The sequence below is a fragment of the Cariama cristata genome, unplaced genomic scaffold, assembly GCF_000690535.1.
Source record: "Cariama cristata isolate BGI_N322 unplaced genomic scaffold, ASM69053v1 scaffold25169, whole genome shotgun sequence".
Taxonomy (NCBI): Eukaryota; Metazoa; Chordata; class Aves; order Cariamiformes; family Cariamidae; genus Cariama; species Cariama cristata.
The window spans coordinates 1,382-26,440 of NW_009635587.1; the positions used below are offsets into that span (position 1 = coordinate 1,382).

At 43.0% G+C, this 25,059-nt stretch overlaps 1 protein-coding gene across 1 annotated transcript; it reads right to left on the reverse strand.

Annotated features, from left to right (window-relative positions):
* Positions 1 to 2,047: 2,047 nt before the first annotated feature.
* On the reverse strand, positions 2,048 to 24,639 carry CDON (cell adhesion associated, oncogene regulated; the record flags this gene model as incomplete). Its single annotated transcript, XM_009707609.1, has 12 exons — positions 2,048 to 2,214; positions 2,906 to 3,165; positions 7,785 to 7,864; positions 10,277 to 10,551; positions 11,660 to 11,887; positions 13,441 to 13,563; positions 16,910 to 17,015; positions 18,360 to 18,541; positions 19,262 to 19,468; positions 21,117 to 21,245; positions 22,343 to 22,517; positions 24,353 to 24,639. Coding segments are annotated over 12 exons (2,219 nt in total), but the record flags the coding sequence as incomplete, so codon positions are not given.
* Positions 24,640 to 25,059: the final 420 nt, after the last annotated feature.

A 25,059-nucleotide genomic window follows, 5' to 3' on the forward strand; every position in this document is an offset into this window, starting at 1 on the left:
CTGGTTTTCTTTGGCCCTCATCTTCTGGGGTGTGTGGATAAAATGAGAGCATCTCTGGGCCCTTTTCTCCTGAATTTGGTTAGAAACTGCTGGGAAGTCTCAAGCGACGAGAACCAACCTCTCACTTCAGTGCCCCTGGAGTATCACTCCCCGACTCCTGCCCTAAAGCAGCATCACTATCTTTATCAAACCACCCCCACCCCCAAAAAAAAAAACAAACACCTCTACCCCAAACCCCTGCAAAAACTACATTCATTTCAAAAGGCATAAAGTTTTCAAAAGCATATTACAGCTTCTTAGGAAAATATAGCAGTTTTATATGACACGACGACGATAAAGGGGAGCGTGTGGAGGGTCTGATTTAAGCAAGGTCATTATTTATAAATGTGGTTAAATCTCAGTGTTTGGGGAAAATAAAGCAGTCAGAAGTAAAACCCAACCACTCGCCTGCCAATCTCCGTCAGAAAGTGAGGAAAGCCTTGCAGTCGGTCTTGCGAAGAAGACCACATCCAGCCAGGGTGAAGCCACGGCTGCGAGGAAGAGAAAGAGAGAAGGCCGGGTTTAGGAGAGGAGGAGATAAATGATGAAGGAAGAGCAGGGCTTTGCAGCGGCTCTGGGGTAGGTGGCAGTCGAAGCCCGCAGGTTTCGTGGTGTCAAGTCCAGGGTGCTGGCAGGGAGCTTCAGAATTAGGCAGCTCTGGCTAGGAGGCCACACAACCCTAAAAACAAAGACCCCCCAAAAAAGAATATATAAATAATACAATAAAAGGAAAAAATCCCCCACACCAACCCACCCCAACACTTAAAACAGCCTACAGAGAGATGCTGCTACCAAAGCAGATCGCAAGAGCTTCTTCCTCGAACAGAAATCATTCCCCAAAACCTGGACTCGTTGCACCTGTACCGCCTTTGCTCCCTCCCCGAGGGGTTTGCAGCAGTTCCAGCCAGGCCGGCATCGCTTCCTCCCTTCCCAGCCCCGCCGTCGGCTTTGGCTAGAAAAATACTCTCGCCGTGAAAAGGCGGCTGCACATGTGTTGCCTTGGGGCAGCCGTAATTGTAATTTATGCGCCTCATTTCTGGGGTTATGAGCTCTTGATTTTTTTTTATTTTTTTTTTTTTAGGGGGAGGGAGTGCTTTACAAGCACCGGTTTGTTTTATTTACTCTGATTAAATTTGGAAAGGAGGGGAGGAAGAAAAAAGCCAAACCCTGTAGTGAATGTTGCAACACCTACATCATGCTGTTTCGGAGGGGCAGGTAGGTTTCTTATGGCCGGTGGGGGAAGGTAGGTTTCTTATGGCCAGTGGGAGCTGCTTCCACACGACTTGTTTCATTTCAGAGGCTGTTCAAGCTGTTAGCATTCCCTCAAATCAAGGAGTTAAAAGTACGGTTGAACTGGATTTTGTCCAGTGGGAAGGTGAAACAGGCTGGATTTTCATCTGCGCTTCTGCAAACATAAGGGTTATCAAACACCTAAAGACACAAACAGTCACCAAACTGAGCTCTGCTTCTCAAGCCACGCTGTACCGACTCCGTCGAGGTTCTTTTTTCTCATTTATTTTCTTATTTACCCACTGGGTTCTTCCCAGAGAAGCCAAAAGAGGATGGGAGGCGTTCATGGAAAAGGGGGTTTGAGTACGGCAATGCCAAGCTGCCAGGGAGGTGGCAGTAATCTGTCACAACCATCAGACCCGCTTTGCTAAATCCCTGTTATCACGACTCCTCGGAAGCGCTTCTCGCACTGGTAATACACCATGGAAAACACACTCTGCATTTCCCATCGTTGTTCTTTATATTATTACAATTCTTTTTTTATACACATAACCAGGCTAGTTTTGCGGTGCGTGGGGGGAAGGGAAAAAAAAAGGAATTTCAAGGCATAAATAATATAAAAAAGCAACAATTTTTAAAAACAAGATACATTCATATGACACTACTACAAAAAAATAAATAGTGACTCTCTCTGTTATAATTAACATCCCTCCATCACTCCTTTTCAGCGACTCTGCTGTGCAGTTACTGGCGTTAAGTGGGGACAACGGTCGCTTCCTCAGGTTTCCTGGAGCTGGAGCTGCCGAAGGTCCCCAGAACCGTTTAAGGTGACTCCGGATGAACTCCATCCTGGTTTTTCCTTACAGTCTTTCGAAACAGGTTGCAGAATAAGGGGACTCCAGCTCAAAACGTGGTTCGATGTTTCCGAGTGCACACAGTTGTCACCTGCAAAGCAAGAGCAGGGCGGGTTGGTTGGTTGGTGATTTTTTTATTTTTTTTTTTTTTTTTTAAAAATAGGTAGATCAACTCTTTTGGCTCAACGGACCCACAAACCCAAAAAATTCAGATTAATAAAAGCGGATGATGCACTTTGAGCTCCAGCTCATTCCCATCATACCAGGCACAAACAGCTCAGAGCATCGGCTCTAACCAAGCACGCTGACAGCACCGATATCGAATAGGTCACGCCGATTAGGGCAGCCCAACTCCCACCTACATTTCTGTGCCTTTTCATGCCTACGGGACGGTTCCAGGCCGTCACGGATGCCTGTTCATTAGGGGAAAAACTCCATTAGGTAGAATTTCAGTGGTTTTAGGAGATCACGGGTATGCTGTAGGCGCAGGCAACTGCGAGCCAGCATAAATCAGTCACAGCCTCGTTATCTGGAGCGCGCCTGCTCGATGAGCTCCATTTAGAGGCATCAATCACAAAGGGCATGACAGCCACAGGCACCTGAGCATCGCTGCTCTTATTTGCCATGATGGGAAAGGCGGAACGCTTAAATCTTTCTCAAAAAGCCAGGTCTTTTGTGGGCTTAATTACTAGCTTCTCCGCAATAAATTAAGCGCCCGACAGCCATCCTACAGAATATTCCCAACTTCAAAGCCGGGCACGATCCTTTCCAGAACGCCTTACCGTTCGCCGTGTAATCCACGGAGAGCCGATTGATGCCTTCTCGACAGCAGGGATGTTGGGCAGAGGGTTGTTCCGTTTTCTCCTTGCCGTCCTCCTCCAGCCGGGCGCTGCACTCCGGGACGGTGGAGGCCAAGCACATGGCTACCATGACGTGGTGATTCAGAGGTTTCATCTCCAAACCGTCCTGCTGATAAGGTGCTACGATGGGCACGACGGGTAGCGTGTTGCTGCCGAAAGTGCCGTTGGTTTTGGTGAAACACCTGCAGAAGGGACATAAGCCAAAGCGGGGTTACCCAGAGCTGCTTCTTTCCACCACTTCCCTTGAGCAACTGCAATTTTTAAGTACTTTACCGCCTGTCATTCGCTATCACAACAGTCAGAGCTTGCCAAATCGGTTTTAAATATATTTTTGGATCAATCCTGACATTAAGAAAAGGATCGAGTGAGGTTTTTTTTCCTCCTCCCAACAGACAGCTGAAAACATTCAAAACATGTGCTCGGTTACTTCCCCCATCGATTGTGACCTGACAACCCGACTTGCGAGCGCATTTCTCCATCAAGGCAGCCCCATAAAACACGTTTTCACTGCCAAGAAAAAGAGCTCAAGTTTGAAACCCAAACAGCAAACTTGAGTACCTTGGAAAAAAATACTAAGCGTTATCAGAGTGAACGCAAATCAGAAAAATATATGTAATGTTATAAATATAAACCCTCTCTCTGCTGTGTAACTCAGCTTGTGGCCTATAATACGTGCGTAAGGCTGTGAAATTGAAGTTAAACTGCTAAATCAATTGTTACAGCTGAGCTATTTAACCTTTAAACAAAAAGGACCTGGACCTTAAGAGACATGCATACCATTGCAGCAAGCAGGGAAAATGCCTACAGCGTTTGGAGCCTCGTGAACAACGTGGCCTCAGCGAACATTTATATAAGCAATTCCTACGTAAGAAAGCTCCCCCTCAAAAAACTGCACTTCAGTGTGGTTTTATACAAAACCATAATTACCGCAGAAGTAAAAGGTTCACTTGTAGAGCTGCCAGAAACTTTGGGAAACTACCCCCCAAAAACGGTCCTTATTTTGCGGCACAGAACAGAGATGGATCCGCAGATAAAAGCAAAGCATTGAAATAAGGATAGAAAGTGCTCAAACCCACCGTGAGCCACTGATAACTCTGAAACGCTCCCACAAGGGCTAAACAGGCTTCATGTTTTTTTGTTTGGGTTTGTTTGTTTGTTTTTTCCCCCCTGTCAAATTTAAATATATCCATCGCCTGTTCTGCTCACGGCAACAAGCCTAATGCATCTTGCTATAGGTAGCTGGTTATGACTGGGATGCTACCTACGTGCTGGCATTCTGAAATATAAAAATCGATACCTGGGATCTGGCTGTTCAGGTCCTAGCTTATCTGGTAGCATGGCTTGTTTCTTTAGAGTGATTCTGGCCCAAAAGTGAGCAGAGCTGATCGTTATATTGCTGGAAGAGGAGGAGTAGAAGATGGACTTTGACATCATCAGTGACAGCGTATCAGCCATCAGAGCCTACTTTGATAGCAGCTGAGCCCTCAGCACCAAAGGACTCAACTCAGATGGATTTAAAACCAGAAGAGATTAAACTTGGCAATCACAGTAAGGTCCTGCCTAAGTCTCAGAAACCACTTTTATCCCGTTAAAAAGGTCACGGCAATGCGTAAAAACATCATGCTCGAGGGACTTATCCTACAAACTCACTTGGAGCCTCAGTTTATACTTTTGTCTGAAAACCGTGATCAATATTGCTGGAAATGAAAAAGCAATAAAACACCCGCAAATAACGCAAATAAATTTTCTAGAGGAGGAACTGCAGCAAGATTCCCCTCCGGCAGGTGTTTCACTTGCCAAGACAAAACACGGGACAAGAGAGGATCCCTCCAGCAGCAGCAGTATCGCCCCAGGAGCCCGCTCCCCTCCCAAATGCCATGAGGACAGAACAGCGTCAGGCTTCATTTTCAACCTTCCCTCTCCTATTTTGTCCTTCCGCTCCCATAACTGCCTCCCAAATCATTATTCCAAGTACCAAAATACCACAGAAGCCACTGAAGAATCCACATAAAACACATCTGGTCTTCAAACAAATCCATTTATTAGTTTGCATTTCTTTCCGCAGAGGTTTTGACTGTACTCACTTATTATTTAAAAAAAAAAATCTTAGAGGAATCCATTTTAAATGTTTGGTTTTGCATGTTTATGGGGGTTTCTTTTTAAAGATACAGAGGTTGGTGTAGTTCTTTGTATTATTCTATGGGCTTGAAGGAGATTTCAAGACAGCAGTTCAGCCTTTTAAGCTTAAATAACCACTTTTTGATGGAAACTAGCCATTGATATATCCAAAGCAGAGCGTGCGGGAATAGCTATGTAAAATCCCTGCCGCAGAAAACACATTTTCTATCAATTCTCAGTGCTAGAATCCTACCGAACTATAACTTAAAAGCCCACACCAGCATAATTTAGATTTTAAAAGTTGGAAAAACAGACCGATACCACTTTATTGGAAATGTGCATTTCAGATTTCTGATTGCAATACCCTGAACTTGCCAAGAAAAGAGATCTACACAAATGTAAATTCCTCTCTGACCATCAGGTATCTAGAACGTTTTAGTGCAAAAGCACCAGAGAAAAAAAAAATAGAATAAAAATCAGTTCTCAATCCTAATATAACAAGTGTAAACCACACTCGTCTTACCAGCTTTATCCACAATAGCAAAGCGGGTATCCCACGTTTCAGCAACTTCTACACCTCTGGCAAGCCTCCACGAGCAGTTACGAGAGCATGAAGTGCTAATTTAAACAGAAGACCGAGGGATTTCACCACTGTAATAATAAAACCTGCTCGAGATGGCTATTGCTGAAAACAGCCATGGTAGCCAGCTATTAAGTACGCTAAACCTTCAGGATTCATTTGCACGTGGTCACAATTCAAACAACTGCTAAATTCAACCCAAATCAGCAACAACTCGAGGTATAAGCTGGAAATAGGCGTCTTTAGGAATTAGCAGCACCGAGGTGGAACATATGAGCAGCCAAAATGCTCATGAGGTAGAGCCCATCATCCTGCTAGAGGTGTTTCCACTTGAACCTACCTTCCTCTGTTATCATGCAGATGTTTTGCAAAGAGAATCGCCTGGTTTTAGTACACAAGGTGCATTAATTTGAGGGTGGGAGAAGAGACAGGTCCTCTTTACACAAACAGGAGACCAGGCAGAGTGGACAGCCCTTACCTGCATAAGGTAGCTACGAAGTTGAACAAAGACGGGGGAAAAGACTCCAGCCTCAAATTCCCACTTGCCAAAATCTATCGACTTGACTGCACTAACCCATCAGATCTTTCTCCTCCTCCTCGCCCCGGTCATATATCCAGCTCCCTGGCCCCTGGTGTAATGCTCAGGCACGTTTCTCGTCCTCCCTGTTCCCCTCTCCCATGTCCTCCTTCCATTCCCCCAGCATCAGAAAGGGAACGGAGCGGTCCCGGCTGTGCAGCTCTCCTGCCAAAGGGAGGTTAACGATCCCCTCTGGGGTAAGGCAGCTGTAAAGGACAACTTGTTTCACTATCAAGCAGTCAAATATAGAACAGGGATGTGAAAATTCAAAGTTCAGACCCTGCTGATGACCCATCTGGGAGGAACAGTACAGTTGCAGAGGACAGAATCCATTCTCCCTGCTTTCTTCAGCAAAAAAGAGCAATTAAAAAATTAAATACGCTTAAAACTGGAAAGCAAGCTCTTAATTACGCCATAACGCATACAGCATGTTCCAAATTACGGCCAATCGTACACATCTTGATGACTGCTGTTAAACGGCCTGCCCTGAAAACAGACAATTGGCTTGTAAGGAAACGGTAGCTCGCTTTCCCCAGAGACTGGCCACAACACCGGTCCAGACAGAAGCGTGCCCAGCTCTACCTGCGAGTCTCCATCACACGTACATTTATGGAAGGATTTATTTATTTCAAGCCTATTCTAAGTTATCTTTTCAAAAATAAAACCATGAAAATACAGTGAACGTGTTTTCTGCCTTCAACACCTTAATTTCAGCTCCTCCAGATGTACACCGAAAGGCAGCTGATGATTTTAGTAAGATGGAAAATTCAAAGTATGATTGAAAAAAACAATCCAGAATTTACCAGTCAGAGTAGTCCAGCACATCTGACTTTCAGTTCAATTTTTAGTCATTAAAATAACCAGATATTTAGTCCAAAGCCTGGAAGGATATTCTTTAAAACTTTCAAAAGTGAAATACCTAATAAAAATCCAGACTCCCAGCTACAATGTAGAAGACAGATTTTCCCTTGTTCTATACAAGAATCCTTTTTCACACACACACACAAAACCCAAATGTATCCCACACTGATGATGGCTGGCCAAACTACTCCTGAAGGCCTGAAGAACCTCAAATCCCATGTTTTATAAAGAATAGCGTTGTGAAAGCAAAGCTGCGAGACTAGGTCGCTGGTGTTCTTAAGAGAATGGCAGGAAATGTAAAATACAGAAGACCAATTAAATCCTATTTGACACACTCCATATGGAAGGATTTTGTTATCTCAAAACTGAAGAAAACACAGGAAATAAGGCTTAAAAAAAATAAAATCCAGTGCCCAACCTGCCTCACTTCCTAGAGAGCATCAGAGCACTGAGCGAAATGAGCTCCGGGGGTTTAACAGACTGGTTTTATTCCATCCCACAGACAATCACCAACTGCTCTCCAAGTCATACATTGACATCGCGCTCCTCCGTATCCTCAGCCAGGACCCAAGCTCTCTGCTTTTGTTTGCCCCACCTTTACGGCAGCGCACAGAGCGAGGGTTTCTGTTCCCAAAGGTCCTGCCTTCAGGCAAATTTTACATCACCTGTTATTGTTCCGACAATTTCGGCAACTGATGCACTCTGAGGGGTCGGCCTGCGGCACTGCTGTGTACATCCCACCGCCCTGCAGCAGGGAAGATTAATTAAAAATAAACCCAAACAACAGAAATTAATCACTATTTGAACATACAAGAGACAGCATCACTGAGGGGGCAGTTCAGCTCAAGCTAGCACCCCAGGCTCTTTCACTTCATTTTCAAACTCTAATCATTTATCAATCTTCAGATCCGTGCCCCGTAACGTGGCATGGCAACACTGAGCTATTATACAAAGTCAAGTGGAGGGGTTTTTGCCAGCATGTGTGTCAGAGAAAAGTAAATAACTGCAGCTTAGACAAGTATGTGGTAATTTCCCTGGTCTGTTTTCAGCTTAATATGCTCAGGTTTAATTTAATAAACACACTGTAAATATGTTTATTTTTAACACTGATGACAGACACGAAAGCAAATTGCTGTTCATTAGCAAACTGTGCCCGTTTGGGGAGACAGAGTATTAAATTTACAGGGCTGATGTCACAACATAAACCCATCCCACTTTCCTGTAATTACTCTGATTAGATCAGTTTACCTCGCTACACTGATTTTTGAAACATTTAATATTTTTACAGATGGGGTAATTCCTTAGCCAGCAATGACTCTGGGTGAGAGGGATTTTGTGTTGTTGGTTTTGGCTGAAGGGGCCATTACAAGCAAGTAAAAATGCCCAGATTAACACATACCTCATTGTTAAAGACTGGGCGGACACCGATGCGGGAGCTGCTCGAAAATGGCACTGCAGAGCTGGGCTACCACGCTGCGTTTCAGGAGGGGAACCAGTTTGGGAAAGCTCACCTGGCTTTTGAGATTTCAAGTGGTAAGTCACTTCTAACAATCCCTATTTCTGCAAAACCAGAGCTTATTCTTAAAAGTTTTTGAGGCTGCTCCAGTGCAATAGGGAGCGCTGAGGAAATGCCTAATTAGTCTTGATTGCCATCCTGGCCAGTTTCTCTCTTCCTCATTTAGGCTAATCAATGAAACAATAATGAGAGTCCTAACGAGGATGAGAACATCCTGTTCCTCTGCGCCGCCCCACCCGTGTGCCAGTCCCGGTCCTACATGGGAAGAGAGTGCGTGATTCAAACTTTATATGACATGGAGGGGGGAAAAGAAAAACTCAACCCAGTCAACTATTCGCAACGAGACAGCGGCGTTGCACGTCTCATCTCATGGCACAGAGGAGCTACAAGCACCAAGACCTGTGTTACCACATGTGTATTTCCTCCCTTCCCAAAAATAAAGAATAAAAATAGGAGGGATAAAACTGCTGCGCAAGCCCCCAAGCTTTCTCATGGGCGAGCTTTCAAGCACTGCAACCTCTTCCCTTCCTCAGGGCTTGTACAATGGAGACACTTGGAGAGTTTCACCCACTGGGAGGTCGGACAGGTCCAAAAAACGCGGTTTGGGGCTCGGTTGTCCTTGAAAGGAACCAAAAAGCAGCGCTTCTTGGTACATGAGCAGACCAAAGACAGAACCGGGTGAAGAATCAACTGGTCTGGACTCAAAGCTGGAGTTATCTGAAGTGGCAACTACTGTGCAAGTGCTAATTTGTTGTTCAATAAAACGAAGTGCTTGTGTTCAATTACTAACACAAACAATAGCCCCATTTTTTTCCTCCAGAAACAGCATGGGTTATTCAGACTTTTGAACTTTTTCTTTCAGTTTTCCTGGGCAATGTTCACAGTTTTGAGTAAGTTTAGTGAGTTTGAATGCAAGCCATCTGTTTCCATAGACAATAATGAAATCATTATTCTCTCTTGGAAACAGGACACATTGCAGCAAACGAAGTATTTTTCCACAGCATACAAAGGCTGGATCACAGACTTGAATTAGTTTTTTAATTTTATTTTAAAATTTCAAACCAAAAAATGAGCCTGTCTCAACAGTCACAAACAGGGGACTGAGGGGGGAAAAAAACAAACCCAAACCCAAAGAATACAGTTGCTGCATTTCAAGATGTATGGGGCATTTTATTTTATGGAACCTCCTGCCACATTCGTGCTTTGCCATAATTAATAGCATTGCTTAGAGTTACAGATCTGAAACAGGTGGGGGAAAAACGGGTGATCCATAAAGCTGCAGAATAAGCAGCTATAATTAAATCTATTTAACTTGAAGATTGAGAAATACCATATGTACAAGTAAAGTATCTCAGCCCAGTACTGAAGCATTCTCAGAGCTTACATGCTGTTAAGGAGTAGGGTAGAGGCAGATTTCCCAGAGTAAGTGGAATTCTTGCTGTCATCTGATATTCTCAAATGAAAACCATGATGTTTGTATCAGAAATATCAGCCCAGTTGCTTCCTCTGGGATAAGTAATTTAGTGGAACTGGCTGTTATCAATGGAGGAGTATTTCCCCCACCCGAATTAAGCCTGGTTCTGCACCTCTGAATAAATCCCAAGGTCTAGGCTGAGCCTTCCACCCGGCGTAAGAGCTTACGTTCACAAGATGGTGGGGATGTTCATAGTCCATGTGTGTCCTGGACAGGGAGTTGGTGTGCCCTGGGTACAGTCCAGTTCCTCCGTTCATGATCCCATTAACTCCATTAGCAACTTTATGATGGACATGCGGACAGCCATTGCCGAGGCCGCCGTTGCTTATGAAGTTTCCATGGATGCTGCCGTTGACTCGGCTTGTGCCGGGTAAGGTTGTGTACTCAATCATTTGCCCGTTGATATCCGTCCCTTGATAGAGATAGCCAGGAGGGTCATATTCTGCAAAAGACGTTATTATCGAAAACTTATTTATTGCCACATGAGAAGTTAAACAGTGTCTCTAAGAAACAAAAATAAACTTATTTTCTCTTTCTACAGTTTTTGTAAATGAACTGTAATATCTAAGTGCATAGCGTGCAAATGTAAAAGTGGAAAACAGCCACATCCTGGAGAACGGACCAGGAACGTTGGTCACAAAGGACACAGCTGACGTCAGCCACTATGAACTGCGTCCTAAAAACGGGCCATTTGTATGATCAATAGACGCTCTGCTATCTGCTACAAACTATTTCCAGAAAACATCTCCGGGCTGCAGTTGACGACACTATCTTATCTCGCAAGAAGTTTTGTTTCATTTCTCTTTGTCAGAGAGTAAGGACATTTAAAAATAACCACAGGCTGTGGAAAGAGCAAGGATGATTTACGCATTACGAACAGAAAAGACTAGCAAAGAGATTCTGCTAGCACAGAATGGTTTGGTGGGTACAGAGCACCTTGCAAAGCATGCTTAAGCTCCAACACGTCTGCTCAAGGTGCCTACTTGCAAACTGGCAGGTTTTCCTTATTAACACCTCTCTAAAAGACCTGGACATCGAACTCCATTTTACTGTGAAGGGACCAAGACGTAACAAGGGACTTGTCCTCCAAGCACCGCAAGTTCTTTTTCTTTCCAGATATACGCAAGAGAGGGAGAGATCCGTGTTTTAATCCTCCACATTTTAACGAGTACTTATGATTACACACAAGTTCTGCCACTGCAATCAGCAGAAACCTATGCAGGTGCTTAAAGTTAAACATAAGCTGAAGAAACTTGGCCAAGGAATTTCACAAAAACCATTCTTTGGGTGAAACCGCAGCACAACTGTGCAGTGATGCAGGGATGCGGTGAGCATCCGTGCAAAGAAACGGAGATGTTGCTGCTCTTAAGAAAAAAAACAAACCCACCCCACATTTTCACCTAAGGCACACCTAGAAAGTACAAGACTCTAAATAAACGCCAGTTGGCTTATAACAGGAAACCGCTTCCCATTCATAAAATGTAATGTGAATGTTACTAATTTTACTCTGATAATATTTGCATTATGAAAAGAAACCAAAAATAACTCACTCTGCATGGCATTTTGCTGACGGTTCTTCCACAGGCACATGGCAATGAAAACGATGAGAATAAGGACCATCACCCCAAGGACGCAGCCCACGATCAAGTACAGCATGTCGCTGCTCCGAACGGGGCCGTTCGCAGGCCCAGCTCCACTTCCCCCAACGCGGTCGGGGGGATTTGGTGGCGTACTCAGGTCTCTCACTGGATATTCAGATGCTCCTGGCGTGCGTTTCACTGGATGAAGTAAGAGACAAGTACGGGTACATTCGCTAAATGGGTTTTCTAAGTGTTTCTTGGTTGGGTTTTTTTTTCCATTGTGAAATGAAAATAACGACTGCTGAGTTAGAGTCCTAATACCTCAAAAAGAAAGCTTCCAAGTCAATATTAAAACCTATAACGAGAAGGCCAGCTACTATTAGGTAATAACTATTTGCCTTGGAAAATGGTTATTATCCAGCTTGGTAACCCTCTCATTGAGGTCACTCGAAACTTTAACGAGCAACTCGACATACGCACGGCTAGAACTGCACTAACTCCCAACTTGAAAGAGTGCAAATCTTTCCACTTCTGAGGTCAGGAAAAACCACAACATGCATTTCTATCGCCTAACCACTGCCAGATGACCTACTTTTATCTGATGTGAACCCTGCTAACCCCGTTTTTTAAAACCGTACTGTTGAAGACACTAAGAGCTGAACAAAAAAAAAAAAAAAAAAAAAAATCACTGAAAATGAGATGCTAGTTTGCTAGTTTAACCCAGGAATTAAGTTTACATTAATTTTCAGTGCACCACAGCTCCAATTCATTTTGTTTGCCACTAGAAACCTAAACGAGGTGCCTGGCGTAGGAGTGAAGCTGATCAGAGAGACACAAGCACCTCCATGTTAGATAAGCTGGATCATGCCTCGTAAGCCTGGAGGAGATGCGTTTTAAGGAAAAGTCAGTATGAACAACAGACTACATCTTGCCGATTTTAAAATTAGGGAAGAAAGTTGTATTCCTTGGAGGAGGAAGCCCAACCGTGCGCATAGCCTGAAACCCTGCAGCTCCTAGCCCTTCTTTCAAAGGCTTCGCTACTAACTTAACTAAATTTTGATGCTTCCGCTCCTAGAGGGCTTTTTTCTTTTTTTAAAAAACATTTTTTCATAGCACCGCATTTGAAGTTTACTGTCTGCATTTTCCCTTTACAGCCTTACTTGGTTTTAGAGATTAAAGGAGACAGGAATTCTTTGCAAAATAAATGTGACTGCCATATCTGACACTTCCAGAGAACAGTACAAACTTTGTGCCAGAGGCATGCAGGATTAGTGATGGAGGCAGCCAACATAACCATCAATTGCTGTGGTCTGCACTTATACAACGTGTCACAGAGCCCCAAAGACATAAAACAGACGTACAAATCAATTCTGTCATCTTCAAGAGCATGGCTGTCTCCTAAGGAGAGGCTATCGGCACAGTAAAAAAAAAAAAAAAAAAAAAAAAAAGGAAAAACCAACCCAGAACAACAATACTATCTCTCTCTTAGGCCAGGGAAATCTGCAGAGCTTTGCTAAGAGCCTTTCTTGGGAGTGCAACATATCAGTTGCCATATGTTCAAAACAATCCCAGCTTCGGAAGACAAAACAATCCTCCAAAACATTCCAGAAAATTACTGTCTTCATTGCAGCTGACTTTTGCACTGCAAAAAAAAAAAAAAGAATTCCAACACGGCGGATATTTCATGCTACAAAACGCCACCTTCACATGGTCCTGCAGGTGAGTGGATGTGCTGATCTTTCTGCGCTCACCTTTGGTTTCGCAGATCATCACGTTGCTGTACTCACTTTCACCACCTTCATTGTAGCATTGCATTTTAATGTCATAAGATGTTTCTGGCTGCAGGTGATTTATCAAGTGCCATTGCTTCGTACCTGTGCGGAGAGGGAAAAAAAAAATAAATAAATCAACTGCATTTCATTTACTCGCGTGAGCCAGAATTAGGTACGAGTATATCGCAGTGTCTTTCTCTATAAAATGCAGGGGTATTGCAGCTTTCCCTCTTAGCACAAAAGTCTTTATTAACAATTTATGGACTTATCATAGGACTTGCATTGTCTTGTGAAACAGATTCTCAGAAGAACCTTTTGATGAATAAAAGCGGGGTTTTTTTCAGTATTTTCAATTGATTTTTTTTTTTAAAAAAAAAAATCTTTCTCTACAAAAATTAGAAGTCGCTAAACTCAAAACCCAGACATCCAGGTTTCCAGCATCTGTACATTTAAAATCAACAGCATTTCTGTGTATCTTAAGTATGATACTGCTCTCTTCCAACCCGAAATGTTCCACAGCATTTTACAAACGATTTTTAATAGGAAAAGCTTTCCTTCACTAGTGGCATACAGTGAAGCTATTTACAATAGATGGGGCAAATAACAAGGGAAAACTGGCACAGAAAACAGATTAAACTTGGAAAAGGGCAAAAACTTCACTGTGCTAAAACCCTCTCCCAGTCTGCAATCCCGCAGGATCCCTGGAGATATGAGGTACCGACTGAAGCCGCCCATTTGTTGCAGGAAAGATACATCTGGGTTGCTCAACTTAGCCGAAACCGCAAATAATTGAACGTGCATTTTATTAAACATACTAGGAAACAAAATTAGACAGCAAGGCTGTGTCTCTCGCGCTGCCTGCCCCTGCAGAGACGGATCCCAAGCCAAGCAATCTTCTTTAATAGGACGGTTTTGTCATCTCTGGCTCCCGGCCAGCATTTCATTTAGACACCCTCCTGAAGTACCGAGCACTTCAATATAAATCACTCTCAGTTTTTACTTTCACAGGCTTGTGACAAATTTTAATAAACAGCAACTTTTTCCGCCTCCCCCCTCTTTTTTTTTTTTTTTTTTAGGGAGTTTAATTAACTGTTTGAGCGCTCTTAATCCCTCTTGGAAAATACCACCTTGAACTGTTTCCACTGTTTCTAAGAAACTGTCATACCACCTACTGATTTAAGCATTAATAAAAAAAATAAAGCCTCCTTGGCTGGCGGGGGCTGTCACCACGACTCTGTTCAAATTTCTCCGGGATCCAAGCCCAGGTGCAGATCCCCCTGTCCGGCCAAAAAAGGGCAGGGGGTACCCAGGAGGACCCCATCTTGGTTTGGGGGTTTCGGGAGGGGATGAACCGCATGGTCCAAGCTCCATCCCTTGCATGCCAGGCATCCCAAGTGAGGATAGGCAAGGCCTGGTTAAAGCTGGAACCGGCCTTTCCCTAAATCATCGCACGTTTTCCCAAGATTCATACTTGGTTTTCCCGTCGCCCCCACCCCCAAGCATTCCTTTCGGTAATTACTACACCAGGTTTTAGGTTTCCGCTTCAAACCATTAGTGGAACTGGAATCAGTACAGGCACTTTAACTGTCCTCTTCGTGCACCATTAGCAAGGAAAAACATTTAAACAACTGACATCAGACTGCATTTACATTTAAAATTCAATCTCCAGGACCCTTGAAAAAGAGAAATTCAGACCATCAACGTAGGACAGGGCTGATTTTGCTTTGCTTTTCCTTAAAGCTGCTGAAAAATACCAAGGAGCCATCCGAGTCAAGCTTTTTGCTTGGGTTTTGGTTTGGGTTTTTTTTGTTTTGGGGGTTTTTTTTCGTGTTTGTTTTTTTTTTTTCTGTTCTTTAAATAAAACTTGATTTTGCCTGTGGCGGCATTTATAAGGGGGGGATAAAAAAAAGTTTTGAATGTCTCTAAAGACAAGACTTAACAGGAAATGGTAAGGAAAGCCTACGGCAAGTACTCAGCTAATACAGGCATCACAACACTTTTTCCACAACTCATGCAGTCATTTCAAGATAAAATTCCCTGTCAAAAAACAGACAGATTAATTCAAAGGTAGCAGAGGGGGAAAAGCGAAGAACAAGTGATTTATGGCAAAAATACCTTAAGTCACATGTTTCTCTACATATTTCACATCAAATGCTTCCAATCACACTTTAATTGAAAATAGTGCTTTTTTTTTTTTCATTCCCTCCCCTGAAAAGCTAATTTAGGGGAGCACAGTAAAGAAAAGTTTAAGTTTAAATATTTCCACCGAATGAGTTTCTGTTGCAGGCTTTGGCAGAGCAGAGCAGCTGCTAATGGTTTCAGACTGCCACAAAGAGTTCAATATACACACGCGCTCTCCGGGAAAAAAAAAAATAGAAAAAAAAATCAGAAACAAGCTCATTTCACAGCACAGTGGAGCCCACTTAAACAACTAACTGCTTAGTGTCTAAGATTTATAAACACACAAGCTCTGTCTAGCAAAGGCTAAAATACATTTGCAGATGAAGGTGCAGACCGCATAAGCTTCTTTAAAGCAATCCTCCAAGTCGAGAGTCTGGATCTTTAATAGCTTTATAGTGTGCAAAAGCTTATGTCACGCATCAAAGTACCATGTGGAGTATTGTCTAGCAGGGGAAAATTTTCAAAATGAAGGCCCATTCCTCTTGTAACTGAAATAAATGAGGGGGGAAAAATAATTAACGTCATTGGGACAGAATGAGATCACTACGTTTACTCAGCCCAAGCAATAAGGACGTTAAGTAAAATATTTTTAAAAGGGTTTTCCACTTCTGGACTAATATAGACATTATCTAATAAATTCTTCCAGGAAAATGATGATCTAATATGCACGGGGGGGAAAAAAAATAAGCTGATTAAAAGGCAAAACGAAGCCCAAACATACCTGCATTTGCAGCGTTCTACAGCACTTGAGGCTAAAAGTAACTTCCTTATGGCAATAGGATAAGCAATTAAGCAAGGTAAGAGGAGAAAAGAGTAATTACACACAAGGTATTACCTAGCTTAGAAAATCCGTGCTGTGGTATATCATCTAAAAAAGCCAGCTAGTTATTAATACAGCCTGTACCACAGATGAGCTTACCCTGGGTTAAATCTCATTTACATTGCTTTCTCTTTACTCAACCACTTTAAGCTAAACCAGTTTAAAGTAGAGCTACATTAAGGATTGGCAGCAGTGTAACAAGCCAAACTTTAACCCAGTATTTAGTTCTCAAGTTTCTATGTAGAAGAGGTTTCAGAAGGAAGAAACAAGTTCATGTGTGGGCAAAACTTGACGTTATGTAGTCGATAGAGCTACTTCTGTGAAATATATTGTAAAGACTTAGTTTGGGAAAAGCAGTTTAGATTTCATATAAACACAGCCAACGTGGCTACATGACGTTCTTCCCTATCTAGTAGTGTTATTAAGCATGTGTATACTGCACCGGACCTTCCACGACATCCCTCTTGTAGTCACTATCATTGTCGCTGTCCGTAGGCCGATAATAGATATAAAATCCTTGGATGGGCGTGTTGTTGTTGCTTGATGTAATGTACTAAAAGAGAATTTTAACAGACTGCATTAGAGAAGAAAAATTTTAATCGAGTCCTGCTGAGTTGTCAACACTGAGTATCTTATCACCTTGAAATAGGTTCGGTTTTGTTGTGTTTGTTTGTGGGTTTTTTTTAATAAGATTGTGCAAGGTGTAGGGGGAGGTTTGCACAGAAGCTACAACAGAAAAGTGGATTATCGATTGCTGTGGATGTGCAGACATGGGTAAGATGAACACAATGCCAGGGGTTCTCAGAGGGCTGCAGGAGAACTCTCTGCCACTGAAATCCTCAGCCCAGGTAAAAAAAGGAGGGCAAGAGACTGAGCTGGGGCTGACACTATCCTCCCACACCACTTTCCAAACTGTCAATTAGGGTTTGATCACGAACGGCCTGAAAATTTGTGTGATTAACGGGAATGGAAAAGTTAAGACCATTTTTACTTCAGAAAGAGTTAAGGTCACTCTAAAATTCAGCTCAAGGATATTTTACTTTAAGTTATGCAGCCTCCTGAGGAACTAGAGGTTATTTTAAGTTTATTATCCTTGACGTCTCTTAAGGCTGAGCTAGCAGAGCAAACTAACACTGGGAACTCTACACGTTAAACCCTCCAAAGTATACCGGGGGTTAGATTTCAAAACAAGAGCAAAGAATTTCTGTGGGTGTCAATAAGGACTTTAAAGTACTTGTTTACAAAAGACGAGGTAACAGGGGAAAAGAAAACGTTTCTCTAACACCAAACTTCTACTGGACGCGAGGGAAGATGGTGGGTTTTAAACGCAGCGCCTGCTTCCAGCCATCCCAGCCTGGATTGACAAAAGAAAAAACAGGAAACGAAGCCAAGTTGCTCACAACTCATGGCATGAGCAGGGGCTTGGACAGAGCTAAGCCCCGCTGGTGCCTCTTGCTACATCTGTGCCAAAGCAGGTGGACTAAGGCGGCTGCAGCCTTTCACCGGAGCTGCCAGTTGGGCTTCACATCTGGCGTAACCCGAGGAGGTGGTGCGCGGCATCCCCGGGGAGCTGGGAGGGGAGAGCGACGCGGAGGGAAGCTGGGCTACAGCACAAAAGGCTGCAAATAACCCAGAGGGCTGCTGAGGAGGAGGGGAAAAAGGGTTTGGAAATGGGGGAAAAAGGGCTCGACAGGCATACGGCCCATTAAGTTACCCAATGCTACCATACAAGCATGAAGTATCTTAGCCTTCTTCTAGGAAGATCACCTCTGAGTCTCAGGGGGGAAAAACCACCACTCGCTACTCTGCAATCAGCTCTTAATCCTTGACTTTTAAGAGCCACAGCAGTAAAAACTGGTCCGTAACTGTGAAAAGAAGAGGAGACAATGATACCTACCGTCCATTTTAACATGATCTGAGTGTCACTGATGGCTTCGGTATAAGCAATGTGAGGTCCTGTGATAGGGCGGTTGGAAAAACGGCTGGTAAATCCGGCTACTTGGTAAGGGCGAGATGCTGCACTGCGTGGGCTCTCCCCATAATTGTTCACAGCGATCACACGGAACCTATACATTTCTCCTTTTAAGGGAAAAAAGTGAAGGAAAGAAGACGTTGTAGCAAAACAAGCACTAGAAATGGGATTCAAGGAGAGACTAAACAGATTAGGAAGTACTTTCTGCACAGCATCCAATTAGAAAAAACAGAGGACTCATTGCCACTGACTAATGTGGACATCAGAAATATAAACAGCTTCTAAAAGCGATTAGGGAAATGCCCTCAAGAAAAATCCAAAGGCTATGACACCTCCACCAGCTCAGGAAGTCCCTAAACTGCAAAATGGTGGGCACCAAGAAGATACTTCAAAGGATACCCTTCATCATCCACTCTCCCCACTCTCTCCCCGAGCTTTTGGGGCTGAACATTGGGAGAAATCAGGACAGGCCTTTTTCCCTTAATGCATTTTTCTCCTTTTGCATTCCAAGTGCTTACTAGAAGGACAATTAAGTTAAAAATAGAAATAATACACAACCCTCCTCTTCACATGAAGAAGTACTAAATTATGGTGGGTTTTTTTTTTTTCCACTTGGAAAATCAGAAATCAACTTGAATTCATGCAATGAGCTCCTATTCCACACAAAAAAAACCCAACACCAACCAACCAGAAACAGGATAATCCAAGCAGAAGTTAAAATGAAACAACCAAAGAGCTGCAGTATTCTCTCAGCAGGAGCGCAGTCACCTAAGCAAAGACGACAACAACAACAACAGCTGAGGTGAAGGAAAGATCATTTTTAATACCCGGCTCCAAGTTTCGAACTTCCACAGACAGCTTGGAAGGAGAAATGTTATCAGCTGCAATTAGCCAGTCACTGTTTCGACCCAGGCGTTTATACTCCACTTTAAAGGCAGTAATGGGGGAGCCACCGTTTGCTCGTGGTATCCACGTGACGTAGACAGATGATTCTGATGCTGTGGAGATCGTGGGTCGGTCGGGAGCTTCTGGAACTGAAAGGAGAAATTCAGTTACCAGAGGATTAGCGTCAGCTGAAACTTCATGTTCTGCAGCAAGCGATTAAACTAGTTGCTGATGATTAAATTAGACTTCATATATTAACAAGGAGAATTTGAACTCCTCCCGTAATAGCTACTACTCTTACTCTTCTGCAAAAGATGCTTGAATAGCAGAAAACAGAGGAATCAATCACTTTATCACTATAATAATCAAAAAGATACAGTGTTGCACTACCCCAACCCACCTCCTCACGGAAACAGAAACATATACTAAGTGAAGAGGAAAAATTTGGTTATCATTTTCAAAACCCCCAAATTTCCCTAGACCCAATGAGACTTCAACCCATCCACACTAACGAGCCCTGTATTGCTGGAGAAATGAGAATGAAGAACAAACAAAGCATGCAACAATGATTTACTTACTGAACTCACTTGAAGTTACAGACAGCAGTGGAACAGAGAGAATGGAAAGAGCTGGTGTTAGTCAATCTGGTTATAACCATTCTCACAACCAACAAGAGCTGTAAGGCTTTACTAAACTAGTTTGTGTCCATTCATACAGAGCTGGTCACCGATGAGAGGAGGAACCGAGCAAGGAACAGCAAGCTGGCAGTTTTGGGGGCATGAAGCAGGCTGAGTATTTGCAGCTGGGCACGCATAAGGGGTCCCCTCGTGTGCCTCCTCTGATATTTAGCACTGTCACAAGCACGCAATGCTCAGCTCCTCACCTGTATTATTAAACCTCTCCGCTCACCTTTGGTTTTACCCAAAATTTTAGATACCAAGTCACCTTTGAGATCTCAGCCCTTGAGTAAATTTGCCTGAAGTCAATGAGTTCAAAGGCTGGAGGTGATGAGAAAAAAAGAGACTATAAACATGCTGTTTTCACTGGAAACTATGCTAAAAATCACACCTACTGGGAAGTGGTTTTATCTTCTTGCCATCAGAAATAAGCCCATCCCTGGGAAGCCACAGGAAAACATTCAGAACAGATATAATCTACTTTGAGAACTTAAAAGTCTGACACAGCCCATTTCCCATTTTCCTTCTTCCTCTGGATCTTTTACAGCGGAAGAGAAAACCAGAGTATTTAGCAAAAACCAACCGCAGGCTTAAAAATGAGCAGCAAGAATACAGGTTATCCGTGAAAATCCTATTTTTTGGGCACCACACATGCAGGTAACAGCATCCTTGGAAATATTACATGTTCACTAGATTAGGGCACGCATTTGCTAAATTCATACTTTTAAATGCCCTGCCACAGATGCCAAAGTCTGTAAGAAACGCACTACTACTTGGAGAAGTAACGTTGCTGCGGAAACCTGAGGTATCAAGGCAGGCACGTAAAATGCTAACTTACTGACTGGAATAAGGTAACCTTTCAGTTAGTCCCAAAGTATGAAATATCATCTTTTACTCTGGAAACACATGGAAGAACAGAAAATCTAGCAGATATCTGACCTCACTCACAGAAGTCCTACAAGAGAGGAAAAATACCTGTAACAAAGAAGCCTAGGGAATAAAGAGGAAATAGAAGAGGTAACACGAGCACCTAGAGCAGCAATAAACACAAATTAACTTAGATGCATCTGTTTGCAACACAACTTTTAGTACGTGGATTACAAACCATACATACACCTACCTCCGCTGTGTCGAGACACGTCTGGAAGGATGACACCGAAATTATTTGTGCCTTCGTGAACAACAGGATGTTTAGGAACGCCTACTGGTGGAGATGGAGCCTGAGTGTTTTTCGAGGATGATGTTCTTTCTGAGAAAGATTTTGATATACAGTATATCAGCTCACAACATGCTCACCCCACAAGATCACTTGCTACAGGGGACTAAAGCCCTGGCTCCAAATCCCAAACTATGATCCCAACTCCCAAATCCAAATCCCAAATCCGGCGAGAAATTGGGGAGCTGCTTGTTTCTTCAGGGGAGTGAGAGGGGAGACTTCCCCCATCAGCCCAGGGACTCTGGCGCTATGGATAAGTGACCATTCACCTGCAGTACTGCACCTTGCGGTGACGCCGCTGGCTCCTGCCTGGGTTTCAAAGCCCTCTCTCATCACGAAATCACAACAGGTGGTGAAATATCGCACACTGAAATCTATGTCTAGAGAAAGAGGTTCAATAAAAATGCCACAGCTGGACCCAGGACACTGGGCTGAGTGGACTTTTGGCCCGGGGCAGTATGTACTGATCACGAGTTCACAGATTTCACGAACATTACATTCTTAATAAAATTTTAAGCTATCCTGTTCTTGTACATTAGTATGAAGAATATCGGATTGTTTGCGTGCTTAAGAGTACAGCCACCAGCATCCAAGCTCGAAAGAAAAAAAAATTGCTTCGATTAGAAATGCTCTTTTGCTTGGTGTTGTCTGCACGCAGCTATCAAAACAGCTGGCTTCTGGTCAGCTGAGAGATTTTTCACTGAGGTTTCTGCAAAGCAAACCAGAAGCAGTTTTACTGAAATATGAAGATTGATAAAATAATAATATATGAAAATCGATTAAAAAAATATTGATATATGCTGGTGCAGAGAGTTTTTTTTGTGATACTCTGAAAAACCTGAACAAGGATAGGCTGCTCCCTGACTTAGCTCCTTTAAGCAAGAGGAACCTTACAGTATAAGTCTTAATAATCATCTCCCAAATAATATTATCAAGCTTTTAATAGCTTCTACTTACCAACAGCCCTGGTAAATTGGCCCTACAGCTATTTTAGCTGCTAGAGGCTGTTCTTTAGCAACTAAATTGCAGAAGATTTCATATATGGCTTAGTAGACAACATACAGTTGATGTAATTTAAAAAAATGTCCTCTCGAAAGCCTAGGACACAGGGAACATTGTGCTGCACCTACCTTTGCTGGTGCGAAATGTCAGCATAGCAGGCTGGCCTTCACCAGCAGCGCTCCTCGCCACCATTAAAACTTCATACAGGCTGGAAGGCTCCAGCTCGGTGAGCCGCAGCTCATTCTCACTGCCAGGGACCCGCACCGTGTGCCAGCTTCCCACTGCGCTGACGCTGTCGTCCAGCTGCACAGGACAGGGAGAGGAAGCTCAATATCAGCAGCGAATTGCATGTTATTGCAGTGAATTGCATGTATTAGCAGTAAATGCATATTAGCCAAGGTAATCCTCAAATCCCTCATCGCTTTCACACAAAGGACCTCTGCCACTTGCCAAAACTCCTTATGTTTTCCTGTATCTACCTACGGTTTGTCTCCAAGCGCATCTACCACAAATTAGCGCTGTTGCAACTACCTTCATAGCGCTCCCTCGACAAACTCGACTTATTTTCCCCTCTCTGTACACACATGTGCACTTGTTGGAAAAAAAACCAAAAAGGTCATTTTCACTTGTGGCTAAAACTAGCAAGAGACCAAACGATTTTAAAGACTTCAATCAGCAGCGTGCGTAAAGGGTTGGACCCAACACCCTAATGAGAAAGATATGTTCCCTGAACTATCCCAGCTTTTCCTGTACTTAAGTATTTTAAAATATTTATTGGCTAAAATGGGCAACAAAAAATGTCTTGGTTACTTCTCGAGGCTGGAAAAAAAAAAGGCAGCAGGGAGACCAACGGTTTCTTTTTTATTAATGCATATTTCCTTTTTTTTTTTTTTTAAAAAAAAAAACCCACTTTTTAATTTAAACGTGAAATCACAACCTACATTTAAAAAGGGAAAAAAAGATTCAGGGTAGTCTCTTAATGCTTGACCTTTGCAGGAAAACACTACCCCATATCCCAAAGGAAAAGACAAAGATTCTACCAAAAATAAACTACTAAACAATATAAGACTTTAATAAAACATGGAAGGCAGATCTAAATGCTGTGGATTATCAAAGGTTCTGCCAGCAGTCTTTGTTCAAGTATTTTCTTCTGAAGCGATCACTCTAAGGCTTTTATTCCTCCAACGTTTTGTTTTTTTCCTCTTTAAAAGAAGCAAATCAATAAAATAATTTAATGACACAAAGAGAACACTACACTAAAAAGCCCACGGTAAACTCCCTACCGAGAAACACGTGAGTGAGCACATTTAATGCGGAAAGGATTGTTATGAGTGAAGGGTAAGCGTCAAAGAAGTACTCAAAGCTTTCAGTGCTTACGCAAAACAACCACCTTTGGATGAGAAATTGTATCAACAGACTTTGGCACTAGGTTTTCAGGAACTAACAGGTCAAAAATCTAAGCACTCCCTCCAGGCTAAGACAAGATCAGGATGTGGAGGATTAAAAAGCTTATGAAAAATAAACCAAACAGCTTTGCCATGCAGAAAACTCTTTGCTTGGAAGAAAGGGCACAGGCATCGCTTGGTTCCGATTTTAATCAAGAGAGCTCGCTGTTGACACACCATTTTAAAGGACGCGATAGGAAATTTTAGTTCACCTTTGTATTTGACAACTTCAGTTTAATAGTGTCTTTTTGGGATGCAGAGTAGCACACTCTGATATATTAGGCTAATACTCAGCTTCCCTTTTGATCTCAAGCATCCCCACCAGATTCAAGCCTGCTCACACAAACAGATGTCTTTTTAACGTTACTGAAATTTTGTACAATACACCCTGGAGCCCCATTCTCCATGATGATACTGTAAAGGAAATAAAGACCCCAAGCTCTGCTGAATAAATCTCACTTAAAACTAGATAGAACAGCGTACTTGGTGACCAACTTCAGTCATCCCTTAAAATGAGCTGCCTGTGTGGCCACGGTAACACTGTGGTTCAACTATATTCTATATTCTCTCTGGCCTGACACCACATTCTTGTTAACACCAGCACCGCAACAATTATTGGTTCCTTGAGAAACCTAAAACAATGAAATCCATCTGCCGCGGTGCAGCGCTTTAACGCTACGGAGAAACCGTTACCTTGCGGTATTTGACAAAATAGGCGTTGATGGGCAAGCCCCCATCCCGCCCCGAACGCCACACCAGGTTGTACATGTCCGGCTTCAGCGTCTGTGGGGGGCTGAGGATGATGGGGGCTTCGGGGGGAGCGGCGACATTCGAGGCTTTTTCCGTTGCAGTTGCACCCAAATGCAATTTTGTCGGAGGCGAGCTTGAAAACACCTGTTCTGCACCAAAATCACCATCGTTTTTATCGCTCTGGGCAACCTGAGTCATTTCTTCTGCTTTCTTGCCGGTTTCTAAAGGAACTGTAAAGGGAGAAGTCTGGTTACATCTTCAAGATAACGCACATTTACCCTGCACAGAGGGGACGCTAAATCTTTTTAAAACGTCCTTTCCAAACAAGCCCTGCTGCAAAAAGCCAGTTCAAGAGATGTTTGCGCAGACCTGAGCCCAGTGCCATGCTGTGCCCTTGCATGCCAGCTGTTTTTTCAGGGCAGAACAGTGGATTTCGGTTTGTTTTTTTCGGCGGTGGGTTGGTTTTTTTTTGGTTTTTTGTTTTTTTCACAGTAGCAAAGAGAGAACCTGAACCACAATGTCTGCAGCCAGTTTCACTAGTACCTCCGATAATTTAAGTAGTAGTAACACACATTAAAAGAAAAAAAAATATATATATATAGTTACACTTATGACACAAATGGAGTAATTTTAAATTAATCACAGTTGTA